At 47.2% G+C, this 13,333-nt stretch overlaps 1 protein-coding gene across 1 annotated transcript in view; it reads right to left on the reverse strand.

Annotated features, from left to right (window-relative positions):
- Positions 1-8,988: 8,988 nt before the first annotated feature.
- The window catches only part of GHSR (growth hormone secretagogue receptor), a 9,681-nt gene continuing 5,336 nt past the window's right edge, over positions 8,989-13,333 (reverse strand). The window contains exons 2-3 of the mRNA XM_009884510.1: positions 12,585-13,329; positions 8,989-9,551 (exon numbers count right to left, since the gene is read on the reverse strand). Coding sequence (XP_009882812.1) covers positions 9,247-9,551; positions 12,585-13,329 — 1,050 coding nt within the window. The 3' untranslated portion in view covers positions 8,989-9,246. The remainder of the gene's footprint in view (positions 9,552-12,584; positions 13,330-13,333) is intronic.

Genomic DNA, 13,333 nt, shown 5'->3' on the forward strand with positions numbered 1-13,333 from the left:
GGTTAATAAATGACTGCTTGGGTCAATGTGCTCAGTGGATGTCATTTCTTGGTAATTTTATTAGCTCATCTCTCACTTTCTGTCATACGAAAGCTATTATTCTCTACAAATTAAACGGAGCGAAGAGTAAGGATGCAGAAGTCCTGTGAGGATTAACATGTGAATAGAGTTGAGAAACTCACCCTAATCCAGTGCAAATATTGTATTTATTAACTTACAGCTCAAACGCCCTTTCTTTCCACAAAATGCTTGCGAACCGGTCACCCTGTCCTCGGCTCGGAGGGCTCTGCAGCGCTGCAGGCGGTACCGTCCCCGGACAGCACGCCGGGTGGGATGCTGCTTGGTGCTCGCTCAGCCCTCGCTGCGGCGCTCGAGGCTCGGCACACTCAGAAAAAGTGGGTCCCCGCACTCAGCAGAGCCAAATATTCCCCAGATTGATGCTGTATGGACTTTGCGCAGTGTCAGGTGTAGTTCTAAAGTTGTGATTGCTCTGGATCGCAGTGCTTAAGATGTTACTGCCCCTGCCTTTGCCTTCCCTCCAGTATGGGGGTTAAGGGTTTCTTCTGCGCATTCTAACTCTGTCTCATGGTATAGAATCACAGAATGGTGTGGGTTGGAAGGGACCTTAAAGATCATCTCGTTCCAACCCCCCTGCCATGGGCAGGGACACCTCCCACCAGCCCAGGTTGCTCCAAGCCCCGTCCAACCTGGCCTTGAACACCTCCAGGGATGGGGCAGCCACAGCTTCTCGGGGCAACCTGCCCCAGGGGCTCACCTCCCTCACAGTGAAAAATTTCTTCCTAATATCCAATCTAAATCTCCCCTCTTCCAGTTTGAAGCCATTCCCCCTCATCCTATCACTACATGCCTTTGTAAAAAGTCTCTCTTGCTTTCTTGTAGGCCCCGTTCAGATACTGGGAGGTGTCCTTCTTGTCCAAAGCGTGATGTGAAATGTTTTGAAATCAAAAGTGTCATAGCTGCGCAAACCCCTGGTTATTCTCTAAATAAGCCCTGCCTGGGCAGTGATGGCGCAAGCACCTTCCTCCAGCTCGTGTCAGCCCATCTTGCGGGAAGGGACATTTGATACAGGTCTCACCACAGCCTATGGCAATGGCACTCCTCTAGCTACGTGGCAGACTCCAAATTACACTGTGATGTGGGAAATCAGGCACAAGCCCACAGCAAAGACTGAAGAGAAAGCTGGTAAATACAAATTTCTCATGGTTTTTGACACCGCAGCAAGAGAAGCTGATCTGAGGTGACTTTGTCCGAGGCTGGGGCAACCAGGTGCAGCAGCTCCGCGAGGGGCATCAGTTAGCTTTTCCTAAGAAAGAAACCACAGTTGTGGTCTAAGTATATCTGAAATTATTTTGTTTCCTTCTCTACTGGCGTTAGACCGGAGATGCTCAGGCAGCACCCAAGGCATGGTGCGAGGGACAAGCCCCACTCCAGCACATCTCCACCAGAGCTTGGGCACCAACCAAGGCACAAGGAGACCCTTGGGCTGGCCACCCGCTTCCCTCTCCACAAACTAACAATGGTTCAGTGGGTTTAAAATTGCATGTTCTATCCGAACTAATGCGGAAGATTGCAGCCCCACGCTGGTGCCCCTGGCACAGCACAGCAAATTTTACAAAAATCAATTGTGTTGTCACCCCTGGATAAAAATACCAAGGTGCTATCGACTGGGCAGAGTACACGCCCACGTGCGATCATGGATATTGGCTTAACTTTTGATGAGGATTTGTAATATGGGGTTTTGCTGTCTTTTGTAATAGCGGCGTGTTAAAGTTATTTAAATCTCTGCACCTCAGAGCTCGTCGTGCTGCGGGCTTATTACAGAACGGGCTCGTGGTGTTAGATTCCCTGCCTGCCTGCCCTAATGAAGGATGATTTGAAGCGCTGGGTCGTTTGTAGAAGGAGGCTGTGCAGAGAAGAACAATGTGAATAGAGGCTTGGAAATTGCCATGCCTTTCCTTTCTCATGGACAGTACTGCAATCGTGAAAATCAATCAGAACGTAAGAAAAAAGAGAAGGGAGTAACGCTCTTCTCTTTTGATCCAGCAGCATTCAAAGTGGGGCCAAATGCTGGTAGAGCATCTCCTGTGCCCTCAGAGCGTCCTCTGAAGTTGACCATGGGGTACTTTATTTCTAAGAGTGATTTTATCTTACGGACTCACACACATCGCCAAACCTTCATTTCGCTCCCAGTGAGGGAAATGAAGCAAGCGTGGAGAGAAATAAAATGCCTTCGTTGCCAAGTGTTTTATCTCCCAAGTACAGCTAGAGGAGCAGCCTGTAGGGTTTCAAAAGGATGCATTTGTGCACAGAACAAAAAGAACAGTAGATTGGCAAGTGGGCAGCGCTCACTTGAGATGCTTATTTAGGAATCGGCACCATCCTTGTACAAGATGGTCCTGGGGTCCAGGCAGCAGTCTCACCACTAATGTCTGTTTGGAGCTCACCCCATGTGTGAAGGACATAGGTACTTGTCCATGAATGCTCAAAACCACAGGGAAGACTAAAGAGACTGGGGACAGCTCAAACCCCATCAGGTGGTTTGCTGGGATACTGCGCAATGCTTATAGTCCTCTGCTGACACTGAGTTTGCTCCTCAAGCCTGCTCGTGGCCAGCAGCGTGAGTGCCTTTGTAATGTGGTGGTGATGGGATCCAGCTAACACTGCAACAGCAAGTGTGCCAGGCGAGTTGGGTTTGCGGTTGGGGTTTTTTTTGGTACAAGTATAGGGTTAATGAGGGGCTCTGAATTTTACTGTCATTTGACAAGTCATGGCATGCACCAGTCCACAACTCAGATCACTCAGTAACATGCAAGCGCTGGGCTTGGAAAGGAACTGAGACCTTTCTGCTGAGAAGAGCACTGAGGAAGCCTGTAAAAAGCCCACCAAGTGTATTAATTACGTTCAATAATACTAATGTCCTATATTGTGTGCTGGCATGACGACCGTGGTAAGGCTCAACAGCAAGCAGGAGTGACTACTGTTCAGCAACCTGTAAACCTTCGTTAATACAAGATAAATTAAATTTTTCTTTTCTTCATCCTCTTTCACTACATTTGCATAAGCACAATTCAGAGGTAAAAGACAGATTGCAATCTAACATTTGCTTTTCTTTATTTTCCTAAACGGCAGCAGCCAGGGCTTCTGGAAACCCAAACTGTGATTTCACCACCTGATAGAGGCGGCAAAGCTGGGCCCTGCCATCTAACAGACTGCTCTTGGCCAAGGACATGGGACGTGAAGCCAAGCCCCTGGAGGTTTTACCTGTTTCTCACCAGAAATCATGTTTCAGAGTGAAAAGACATTGGCAAGCGCGTCTGTGTGAGGAAATTATTTTGCTCCTGTGAAGTTCCGGGCCTTTTTGCGGAGCTGGGAAGGAGTCTGCTGAGGTAGGGGTACCTCAGGTACCTCAGGTAAGGGTGCATGGGTGGGAGGAGATGGCCCTACGTGGACGATGGACCTGCCAAAATTAACAGAGAGACTTCACGTTAACGCCCTGCGAGCTTCCTCCGGGCACGGCTCGCGTTGCGGCTGGGCAGTGCGTAACTCCAGCTTACAAGTGCCTGACAGCAAATAGCGTAAATCACACCAGGTCTTCCCAAGACTTGCCAACTCCCGCAACTCCATCTGCTGGATATACGCCCATCTGGAGTATCCGGAGGATTTTCCGGGAAGCTCTTGCATGTGTGCAGGCCCAGGGATGGGTGTAAGAGTTCGTGTGCGGATACAAAACCTGTTGCGGATGTAGATGTTGCCGCGGCCACTAGTCCATGTTCACTGGCTGTTATTGCCAGGCGGGATGCAGAAGGAGGGCTTTGGCAGAGTAGCCTGTGTCTCCGCGCTCAGGCTCCCCTTGGCTGAGCTCTCTGGAGGCTGCGGTGTCAGCCAGAGGTTATTTATTTCCCATCTAAGACTTATCTCGGGCTCCTGTGCTGAGCACTCCGGCGGCACAGCTCAGAAGCAGAGATGATGCTGGGAGCTGCCTGCATCAGCCCGCAGCCCCAGGAGTAACGCCCAGAGGGAGATGGACTGATGGGGATCTGCACCCCACCGCTCTGAGACAGCGTGGTTGGAGCAAGGGGTTCAAACGCCCAGCACTTTAATTCCCTTTTTGTTAAATTGGGCTAATATCGTTCATTAAAATTCGCGAGGGTAAAATCTACTCGCCCTGCTTTCAGCTGGCGGGTGAGGAGGGCGGTTCAGGGTGCGTGGGGGTAACAATACAGGCATAGAATCACAGAATGGTTTGGGTTGGAAGGGACCTTAAAGATCATCTCGTTCCACCCCCCCTGCCCTGGGCAGGGACACCTCCCACCAGCCCAGGTTGCTCCAAGCCCTGTCCAACCTGGCCTTGAACACCTCCAGGGATGGGGCAGCCACAGCTTCTCGGGGCAACCTGCCCCAGGGGCTCACCACCCTCAGAGGGAAAAATTTCTTCCTAATGTTTAATCTAAACCTGCCCTCTTCCAGTTTGAAGCCATTCCCATTTGTCCTATCACTACATGCCCTTGTAAAAAGTCCTTCCCCAGCTCTCCTGTAGCACCTTTAAGTACTGGAAGGGGCTCTAAGGTCTCCCCAGAGCCTTCTCTTCTCCAGGCTGAACAGCCCCAACTCTCTCAGCTTCTCCTCACAGCAGAGGTGCTCTAGGCTGAATATTTTTTTTTATACATCATTTTGAATTTACTTCTCAAGATGGAATCTACCTCCTCAAGGCCACAGGGCATTCACAAATGATACGGACTGTACGGAAACCCATCGGGAAACGCTCGTTGAGGGCTCAGAGGGACCGCGAACAGCCCCGTAAGGAACACGCTGATGGGTGCGAGCAAGCGCGGGGGTGTCTGGGGCAGCGGTGCAGGACCAGCTGCCTTCAAACCTGCAAAGGGACCATCAGCATCAGCAGCCACCGCAGCCTCCCTTCTGCCTGCTGCCCCACGCCTTGCCCCGGCCCCTCCGCCGATGAGGGGGGAGCACTGCGGCTACCGCAGATCCACGATGGAGATGAGGTTCTCCGGGGTGTTTGGGTATTTAACGGCTGCTGATTTAAATAGGGCTTATGCAAATGTCATTTGACACAAACTTACATAAATGCTGAATAACTATCAACTCAAAATTTGACATGTAAGTGCTATTTTTCCAGTTTTGGTGGGGTTTTTTTTCTGGCAAGAGATACAATAGGACATGATTTTCTGCCTGTGCATGCCTCCATCAGAGGTACTTTTCTAAAATGAATGAACCTTTCTGGTAAAGTGCTTTTGACCTATTTCATCACCAATTTAACATGTTGCCAAGAAATAAAATGCAGTCAAATTGCTCCTGTTTATTTGTGAAGCCGTGATACAAAATGTAGAGTTAGAAAAGCTTTTAGAACTTGAGCTGTTTAATGAATGAACCTCCAGCTGCTTCCTATACGGGCTGCTCACATGCAGGTCACGGAGAACACAGCAAAAATTTTCATTCATAAAGCCCCTATACATTTTTTTTTCCGTCAGAACTGGCAAATTCTGTTCCTACAGAGAAGAGTTTCCAGAAATGCAGCCTATGGCTGAAAGAAGTCTTCCCACAGAGCTAAGTCTGCCACGCTTAATGAATAGCCCAGCTCCCGCGAGGGCTCTTGTCTTCCCTGCGTGTCAAAAACATCTCAAAAGCCGTGTCCAGACCCAAAATGGAGCCGGGGAGAGACACCCGTGCTCTTTCAGGTAGGGAGAGGCTTTGGGGAGAAGGCGCCCAGAGCACGAGGTGCCGCAGAAACGCCCTGGGAAACAGAGGAGAAGCGCTTTGTCTCTGCTGGAAGGTATCTGGCAGGATAGTCGTGCCCTGGGAACGCCGAGCGGCTGCAGCAGGCGGCACGGACGATGACACCGGGACCAGCGCCGGTGGTTTTGTCACCGCCTGCGGCATCTGCTCTGCCTGCGTGACACCTGGTAGAGACAAGGCAGGAGGAACCTTGCCCCGTGTTACGATCCGAGACAAATTCACGAGACCTACCTCGGACTGGCTTTGCTGAGCTGTTCTTAGGTAAAAAAAAATGCTACTGAAATCTTGATCGCGCCTTTTTTTTTTCCCCTGATAAAGTTATTTCCTACAGCTTAGGCAATACCTCTTGAGGCAAGCAATGCCTGACTGGTCCATCACCTGGGGAGGTGTGTATCTTTCCAGAGGCATTTGACAATAGTTGATTTTATGATGCAAAAGTGAAGGTTATCCATGTGATTACTTTTTTTTTTCTTTTCTTTTTTTTTTTTCCCCCCAGATAAAAGCGGTTCATTATACACTGGTACCCGTTGGAAGAAGCAAACCCTATTCACCCTCTGGAGTCAACGCATGCCACTGAGACTCCGCTGACTTTAGCGCCGCTGTATAGAGAAGTTTCAGCGCTGAGGGACGCAAAGCCAACTGCTGGTACAGTGCCAGCTGCAGGAGCGACAGCAACGGCGTGCCGTAAGTGCTTCGATGTGTCCTGCTGCATCCGAATTATTTCCCTGCTTGTGCAAGACTCACAGGACGGCGGCTGCTCTCCTGTAATAAAAATGTACATATTTTGCCAGACTGGGCCAATTGTTCAATGACTTGCAGAAACAAGTCCATTTGGTAAGTGAGAAGGGAGAAGTCCTGCCCTCCCTCATGAGGAGCAGCCGGTCCCCTCCTTTCTGACTTTTGCGACCCCGGATTAAAAGTTTTGTGTTCTCCTCTGTACACAAAGTTGTGGCATTTTCACAGTGTTGGCATAGTTAAAATTTGCAGACTCTCCTGATGAAATGTTAGGTTAAATGAATGATTTGTATGTTTAGAGTTTATACGCAGGGATTAAATGTCTATACAGGGCTTTAATGTCACTGTTATTCTGGTGTAAAAAAAACAAAAAACCAACAAATCCCAGCAAAAAATCATAGCCTAATCAAGGTAGTTACACAGGTTTGGGGAAAAAAAATTAAAACTTAATGATGCAGCTTCTCAGCTAGTCAAAAGCCTCTGCGGGACCGCTCTGGCCATGCAGAATTGCTTCTTGTAACTGAGACACAGGTTTGACCCGTATGGAACGGAGCAAGCCCGGGAAGTCTCGCACGCCATGGGTGATGCCGGTACCCGTTTCACACCCCATCCCGATGCCGCGGGGTGCCTGCTGCCCGCCCCGCGGCGCCCGGGGCCGTGCCCGGCTCCCACGGGGCGAGGAGAGGTGCGTGGCAGCACCGAGCCGGAGAGCGGCTCTGGCTTTGTTTCGTTTTCTGTTCACATTTAATACCACGGGCACAGCTGAGATTCGAAACACTTATGTGACGCTGGGTGTGCGATCGGTTCGTTTACACGGACAACGTTACCAGTGAGCTCAACATCTTCACAACCTTTCCAAGGTTCCCGAATTTCTTGTTTCCCTGAGTTGCGTGACATCTGCCGTCGGATCTGCTTGTCAGCCGGCAACGAGCAAGAGAACAAAACGGATAACGAGGCGGACGCGGTCAGAGACGGAACGGGAGACGGTCCGATAGCGCTGCTGCTCGTTTGTCCCTTAATTTATGGGTTCGCATACATCAAACCCGTGCTCGCTACGGGCGCTGGAGCGGGGAGCAAGACAGGCTCAGGTGCCACAGCGAGGAGTAGCGATCAGCCCCCCCCCACCCCTGGCAAAGCACTGGGTGATAGAAAACCCACACGTATATACAGAAGAGGCCAAATTCTCTTTTTAGTGATACCTGAGCAGCACCGTCAGCTAAAGGTGGAACAGGCGGAGTATGGCCCATCGGCGGGAACAGGAGTTTGAAGGCAGTAGGAATTTTGCTAACAGACAATTCATTATGGAGAACCCGTTGTGGCCCAGCCGGTAATAAATACTAGAACAAAATAAATAGAAAGCTGCTATTGCACATGCATGCCCCGACGCTCTATTAGCCGGACCACAAAACCTGCGTGTTGGTGTGACAATAGCTGCAATATAAGACATACTTATTAGCATAAAGGACGGAAAGTTTTCCGGTTCGCTTTTCAACGGCACACTTGAGCTATAAAAAAATCAATTGAATTTAAGGTTTTTATGAATCAAGTACGAGAACACGCCTGCCTGTGTGTTTCAATGCAGATTTTTCTATTATTTTGTCAGGTCACGTTGGTTAAAAAAAAAATGTTCTGAATTTGATACTGCAGCAAACTAGTACAACGGCACGCCGGGCTTCCTGGGGGGACGTGGTACTGGTAAGCAGCTGATGTGCTTGAAACAGAAACAAGTGGTGTTTCACAGGCAGGAGACCTGTCCTCAGCAGACTTTGGGGGTACGGTGGTGCGCAGCATAGGGACAGGTAGCCACAGACTCGGTACAAATGTCGAAACAACTAAAAGCTTCCAAGTTCAAACACATCGAGTTGTTCACAGTCAAGCTGAACAGAACAAGGACAGATGATTTAGCCAGTTAAAAAAAAAAATTTAAAAAAAATCATTACTTTGGTGGGAGATAGCATTCCATATTTTTATAGCATCACTGCAGTCCTGGAGTCAGCACTGTCCTTGTCCCGCTGATATACATGTTAAAAAAAAATAATAAATAAATTCAGTACAGTCATGCTCTAAGCCACTTCTGTGAAGGTATTTTTTTTTTTCATTTCTTTTCTACTCGGACATGACATGCAGGTTGTTTATTTTTAGTGTGTTTAAAAATTATCCATTTTATTTCTCCTTTTTTTTTTTTTTTAAGAAATCTTTTTCCTCATTCCGAGAAAAATGTTAGTTTATTTAAAAATCAAGATTATGAAAAGTGTATCAAATTCCATGTTTACCACTCCAAAAAGGCGCTTTCATTTTCTCTTTTTAGGGTCTGGTTATAGGCTAACAAAATTCGTAGCAAAACTAAAGTTAACTCTGGCAAAATTCAGCTCGAATTAGCAGCTCCTGAAGTCACACAAACTCTCAAGCGAACTGGGCTCCGTTTGCCTGTTAAGGATGGTAAAGCCTGGCTCTCCTGCTAAAGTCAGGGCTAAAAAATCAGATGGGCAAAAGCAGCAGAGAAGCGATACTTGAGGGTTGGCAAATTCTGTGACCGTGTGTCTCCTTTTATAGTCTCAAAGTTTAGTTTGTTGTTTTGAAAAGCTTGAACTGCCTACATTACATCTTTCAGCAAATCCAGACGATGACAAAAGTACGGCTTTAACGTTTCGATTTGAGTTTCTCCCCCTCTTTCTCTTTCGTTATGGCTTTCTGGGAAATACTGGTAAGTGACGCTCTGGCGCGGGAAATCACGTGTCATGTGATAACGCTCGGTTCTGTCCAAACACGCGAACTTTCTTGCTTCGTGCTGGAAAGTCTTTTTTTGGGGAGGGGTTTGAGTCCAAACAGCCGGCACGCGGCCACTCGGTACTTCTTGGACATGATGTTGTAGAGGATGGGGTTGATGGCCGCGCTAAGGTAGAAGAGGACAAAGGACACCAAGTTGCAGTACTGGCTGATCACTGCTATCTCCAGGGATCCGGCTTCAAAGGATTTGGAAAATAAATATCGTCCTACGTGAAAAGGCAACCAGCAGAGTATGAAAGCAAATACCACCACAACTAAAATAAAAACAGCAGGAGAAATCATGTTAAGCGTGAGCATTAGAATATGGGCGATTAAAATTCTACTGTTTCTTCGACAAACTAATTGCAAAGTGTGAAAATGCGTCCCGCAAGTTTTCAGTTTTGTGTCCCTCAATACATTCTCTGGGAGTACAAATTAGCAATACTTAATACTCGTTGATGACATCTAAACAGGCTGTCTCTATACTGCACAACTAACCTGGTGGAGCATCCTTCTGACCTATAAAAAACTTACGTTTTCAGAAATAGAGAACTAAAGATCAAAATGGTGACAAAATAGAAGTATAACAATCTATAATTTGCCGTGTTTAAGAAAAACAAATTATATATAATGTGATAGACTCGACACTGGTTTATGATGAAGAATGTAATCACTGGGAAGCAAAATTATTTGAGGCAAAGGCCCCAGAATAAAACAAACTACCAGAATTCGGACTTGTAGAGCACATACGCCAAGGTAAGTACAGACAGTGGTGCACCCTTCCAGTATGGCCATTTTTTGGAACGTGAGTTACTCCAAGCAGAGTAAAACTAAATATATAATATATAACTGCAAATTTATAGGTATATAGTATATCTGTAATGTCACACTATCACTATGGTTGCGTTTATATGTAAATATACTATAAGCAGAGTAATAGGAATACGTGCATCTTTGAACATTGGCCCATTTGAATCTCCATCCTAGAGAAAGGGAAACTTTTTCTCTTCATTTCCTGTGTGCTATTGACCTTTATTATTTTTTATATTGCTTGGAGTGTATCTATTAATATACCGGAAAGAGAAAAACCAGAAAACCCGAGCAAGGTTTTTTGACATTCTTAAGCATTTTTTACCAGTTAACCTGTTCTCTTCTGTGAGCAATCCTGCTTGCTCGTGCCGAGTCACAGGAGATATGAAATTCAACGAGCTAAGAGGGATGATTGTCGGCACCTTTCCCCAAAAACTTTCTGAACATGCATTCCCAAGTTTAAATGGATACTCATGCAGGACTTATAGTGGACTCCAGAGCACAGAGCTGAAATTCAGAGTATCTGTTTTCCAGCTCTGCATCTTCTTGGGCCAACCACTTCCATTTTTGCCTCAGTATCTTCACCTACAAAATTCAGACGTTTCCCTAGTGTGCTCTGGAGTTTAATCCATGTAATGAATATTACCATGATGGTCATTATGAACAGAATTTTAAGCACAGTCACTATTTCCCCATGTAGGGAAGCCCCAGTCAGGCTTTTGACAGTTTGATCTTCACGCATGCAGAATCACACTGATTTCAATAGGAACGGGGTATGAGAGCTCCTTTGCAAGTCAAGCTATACATTTAGGTGTTTAATTAGGGACCAAGAAGCATAGCCTCTCTCTACAGTTTAAAAGAAGTGGCGATGCTAATCCCATTTACTTGATGTTCCATGACTTGCTAAAGTCTTAGAAAGTGCCTTCTAAATTTTAAACAGAACATTAAAAGCAATGAGAGCAGCCTGCACTGAGCATCTGCTGGTACTGAGCCCTTACTAACTTCTTTTCTTTCCATCTCTCCATCAGACATCAGACCATTATCGTTTAGAGAATATTGGCTCCCTGTCAGAGGACAGGCTTGCCACTGTCTTGCTGTTCTCAGACCTTGTAAAAGACAAAAAAAAAAAAAAAAAAAGGTGTCTGAAATATTGTAATGCTTGTGGCTATACTTCAGGGCAGAAATAAACAGTTATTACTTCAAAATTCTTGATGGTTAAGTATACAGAAATATAAGCATGGTAGTAATATAAGCTAGCAATTTACTTATTGTGAGTAAAGATTCATAATCCCGAAACTCTAGAAGTGTAAATGGTGCATTACTTCCAAGGTCACGCTTACCGGATTGAAATAATTCTATTGATGATAAACTGTAGCTGAAAGGGCACAAAGAATGCCGTGGGTTTATTATTCTTCCTCCTGCTGCATAGTAATACAGCAGGGCAGGAACAAAAAATCAGTTAGGCTCCCATTTAGTCATTAAGGTACTTAGGACACACTGCCACCTCGGCGTCTCGCTCATTAGCCCATCACTTCAACCGAGCTGAAATGAGCACAGCAGAGCTGCTGCCCGCGAAACCTCCTCCGTGCAAAGCATCTCATCCCCACTGAAAGCCACGGGATGACTTGCACTGCAGAGGACTTTTCCCTTCAATAAAAGTATGACGACGACGCAGCAGCAGCAGCAGGATTCTGCAGTTTTCAGCCACTAAACTGCAGAACAACTCTTTGGTTTCGTGCATCAAACTCCCACCACATGCACTGACTGAGTGTGTAAAAATTTGTGTTTCCATGCCCCACCAGTAACTGTTGTTTAAACCATTCAGCGGTGTAAATATACAAAGTTAGGAATGACAGCCTCTGTCTGCTCAATCCTGTTTTCTTAAAGGCAGTGAGAATTTACAGGATCACAGACCTCAACAGAGACACGATGGTCCCTGTTCAGCACATGCCGGTGTTTTGCTAATATAAAAAAACAGATTCATTTTCCTAAGCTTGCACAGCCATCCTAGTAAATAACCCCAATTGGCTAAAACCTGGATGTGCTTTTCATCTAAAACTAAGTGCACATCATACCCTGCTTGCTCAGCCTGCAGCTCAACTTTGTGGTTTGAGAAGGGTTTCGTTTTGTTTAAAAATCAAATAAACTATCCTTCTGTAAATAACATCGGTATCCACAACCAAAGAGCAAAAATGCTCAAAAAATCTCCAGGGCAGTGGCTAATTGTAACTGTAGTATTTGTCCTTGTCAGTGATTGTTATTAACATTTGCTTGACTGTTTGAGGGTCCTCAGCTCAAACCAGTTAGAAATAAATCTAAGGAAGGAGGAAAGTTATTCTACAAATACCTTGAGGTGTAGCCCTTTGTATGAAGCACGTTCAATAAATGCTTTCCTTCGGAAGCAACTCGAGTGATCTACCAGTGCTCTCTCAGGCTTTCTCTCACACACACACACAAAAGCACACCCATCCTTTGGAAAAACCGAGCAAGAGTCGTACCTAACATTTTCACAGTTTGCTTGTTGTTCTTATCCCTGATGACAGCGTTCGGACCGATGTTCTTTCTCTTCCTCCTCCAGAGCTTCCTCCCGATGAGGCTGTACAGCACGGTCAAGCAAAACACGGGCAGGAAAAAGAAGATGCTGGAGGTCCAGACCATGATGGTGAGGAGCCCCGAGCGGATGGCGTACTCCGTGGCTCGGCACTCGTTGGTGCTCAGGGGGTTGGTGCCATTCTCGTGCTCGACCCCCACCAAGACGAAGATGGGTCCGGCGCTAATGAAGGAGACGGCCCAGAGGAAGAGGATGACCAGCTTGACCTTCCCCTTGGTGATGATGACTTTAGCTCGGAGGGGGAAGCAGATGGCGACGTACCGCTCCACGCTGAGGGCGGTGATGTTGAGGATGGTGGAGTAGGTGCAGCTCTCGCTGACGAACTGGAAGAGCTTGCAGAGGAGGTCCCCGAAGTTCCAGGGCCGGTACTGCCAGAGGCGGAAGAGGTCCAGGGGCATGCAGAGGAAGATGAGCAGGTCGGAGAAGGCCATGCTGGACAAGTAGAAGTTGGTGGTGGTCCTCATGTCCCGGAACCGCGACACCACCAGCATGGTCATGAGGTTGCCGATGATCCCGATGACGAAGAGGAGGACGCAGGCGACGGTGATGCCGGTGAGGACGGGAGCGGGGAAAAGGTGCAGGGGGGGTTCGGCGCCCGTCCGGTTCTCCGCGCCGCGGCCGCCCGCGCTCCCCTCC

Source organism: Charadrius vociferus, unplaced genomic scaffold (genome assembly GCF_000708025.1).
Source record: "Charadrius vociferus isolate BGI_N301 unplaced genomic scaffold, ASM70802v2 scaffold104, whole genome shotgun sequence".
In the NCBI taxonomy this organism is placed as follows: Eukaryota; Metazoa; Chordata; class Aves; order Charadriiformes; family Charadriidae; genus Charadrius; species Charadrius vociferus.